Genomic DNA, 278 nt, shown 5'->3' with positions numbered 1-278 from the left:
GCGGATGCCGTCGCGCTGTCCGAAGGCGACGACGACGCGCTCGTCGTGCGGGCGCAGGACGAGGTCGAGCGGGAAGCTGAACGTCTTCTCGGTGTCGGCGCGGGGCGCGTAGTGGTCCAGCTGGTAGATGAGGCCGCCCGCCTTGTTCACCACATAGACGCTGAAGATCGCCATGGCGCCGCCCGCCCTGCCCCGGAAGTGGCGTCACGCCGTGCCCCGGAAGCCGCCCGAGACCACGGGGTTTCCCCACGCCTCGCGCCACGCGCTTCCTTTCTCGG

General features: G+C 70.9%; 2 protein-coding genes across 2 annotated transcripts in view; one reads left to right on the top strand and one right to left on the bottom strand.

Annotated features, from left to right (window-relative positions):
* The window catches only part of TRAPPC4 (trafficking protein particle complex 4), a 1,730-nt gene extending 1,528 nt beyond the window's left edge, over positions 1 to 202 (bottom strand). Inside the window, exon 1 of the mRNA XM_019470525.1 lies at positions 1 to 202. This exon is cut by the window's left edge and continues 25 nt beyond it. Within this exon, the coding sequence (XP_019326070.1) occupies positions 1 to 174 (174 nt within the window). The 5' untranslated portion in view covers positions 175 to 202.
* The window catches only part of RPS25 (ribosomal protein S25), a 2,144-nt gene continuing 2,038 nt past the window's right edge, over positions 173 to 278 (top strand). Inside the window, exon 1 of the mRNA XM_019470471.1 lies at positions 173 to 262. Coding sequence (XP_019326016.1) covers positions 173 to 262 — 90 coding nt within the window. The remainder of the gene's footprint in view (positions 263 to 278) is intronic.

This window comes from Aptenodytes forsteri, unplaced genomic scaffold, assembly GCF_000699145.1.
Source record: "Aptenodytes forsteri isolate BGI_AS27 unplaced genomic scaffold, ASM69914v1 Scaffold187, whole genome shotgun sequence".
In the NCBI taxonomy this organism is placed as follows: domain Eukaryota; kingdom Metazoa; phylum Chordata; class Aves; order Sphenisciformes; family Spheniscidae; genus Aptenodytes; species Aptenodytes forsteri.
The sequence above is the reverse complement of the archived record's forward strand: the minus strand, read 5'-3'. Positions and strand labels throughout refer to the sequence as shown.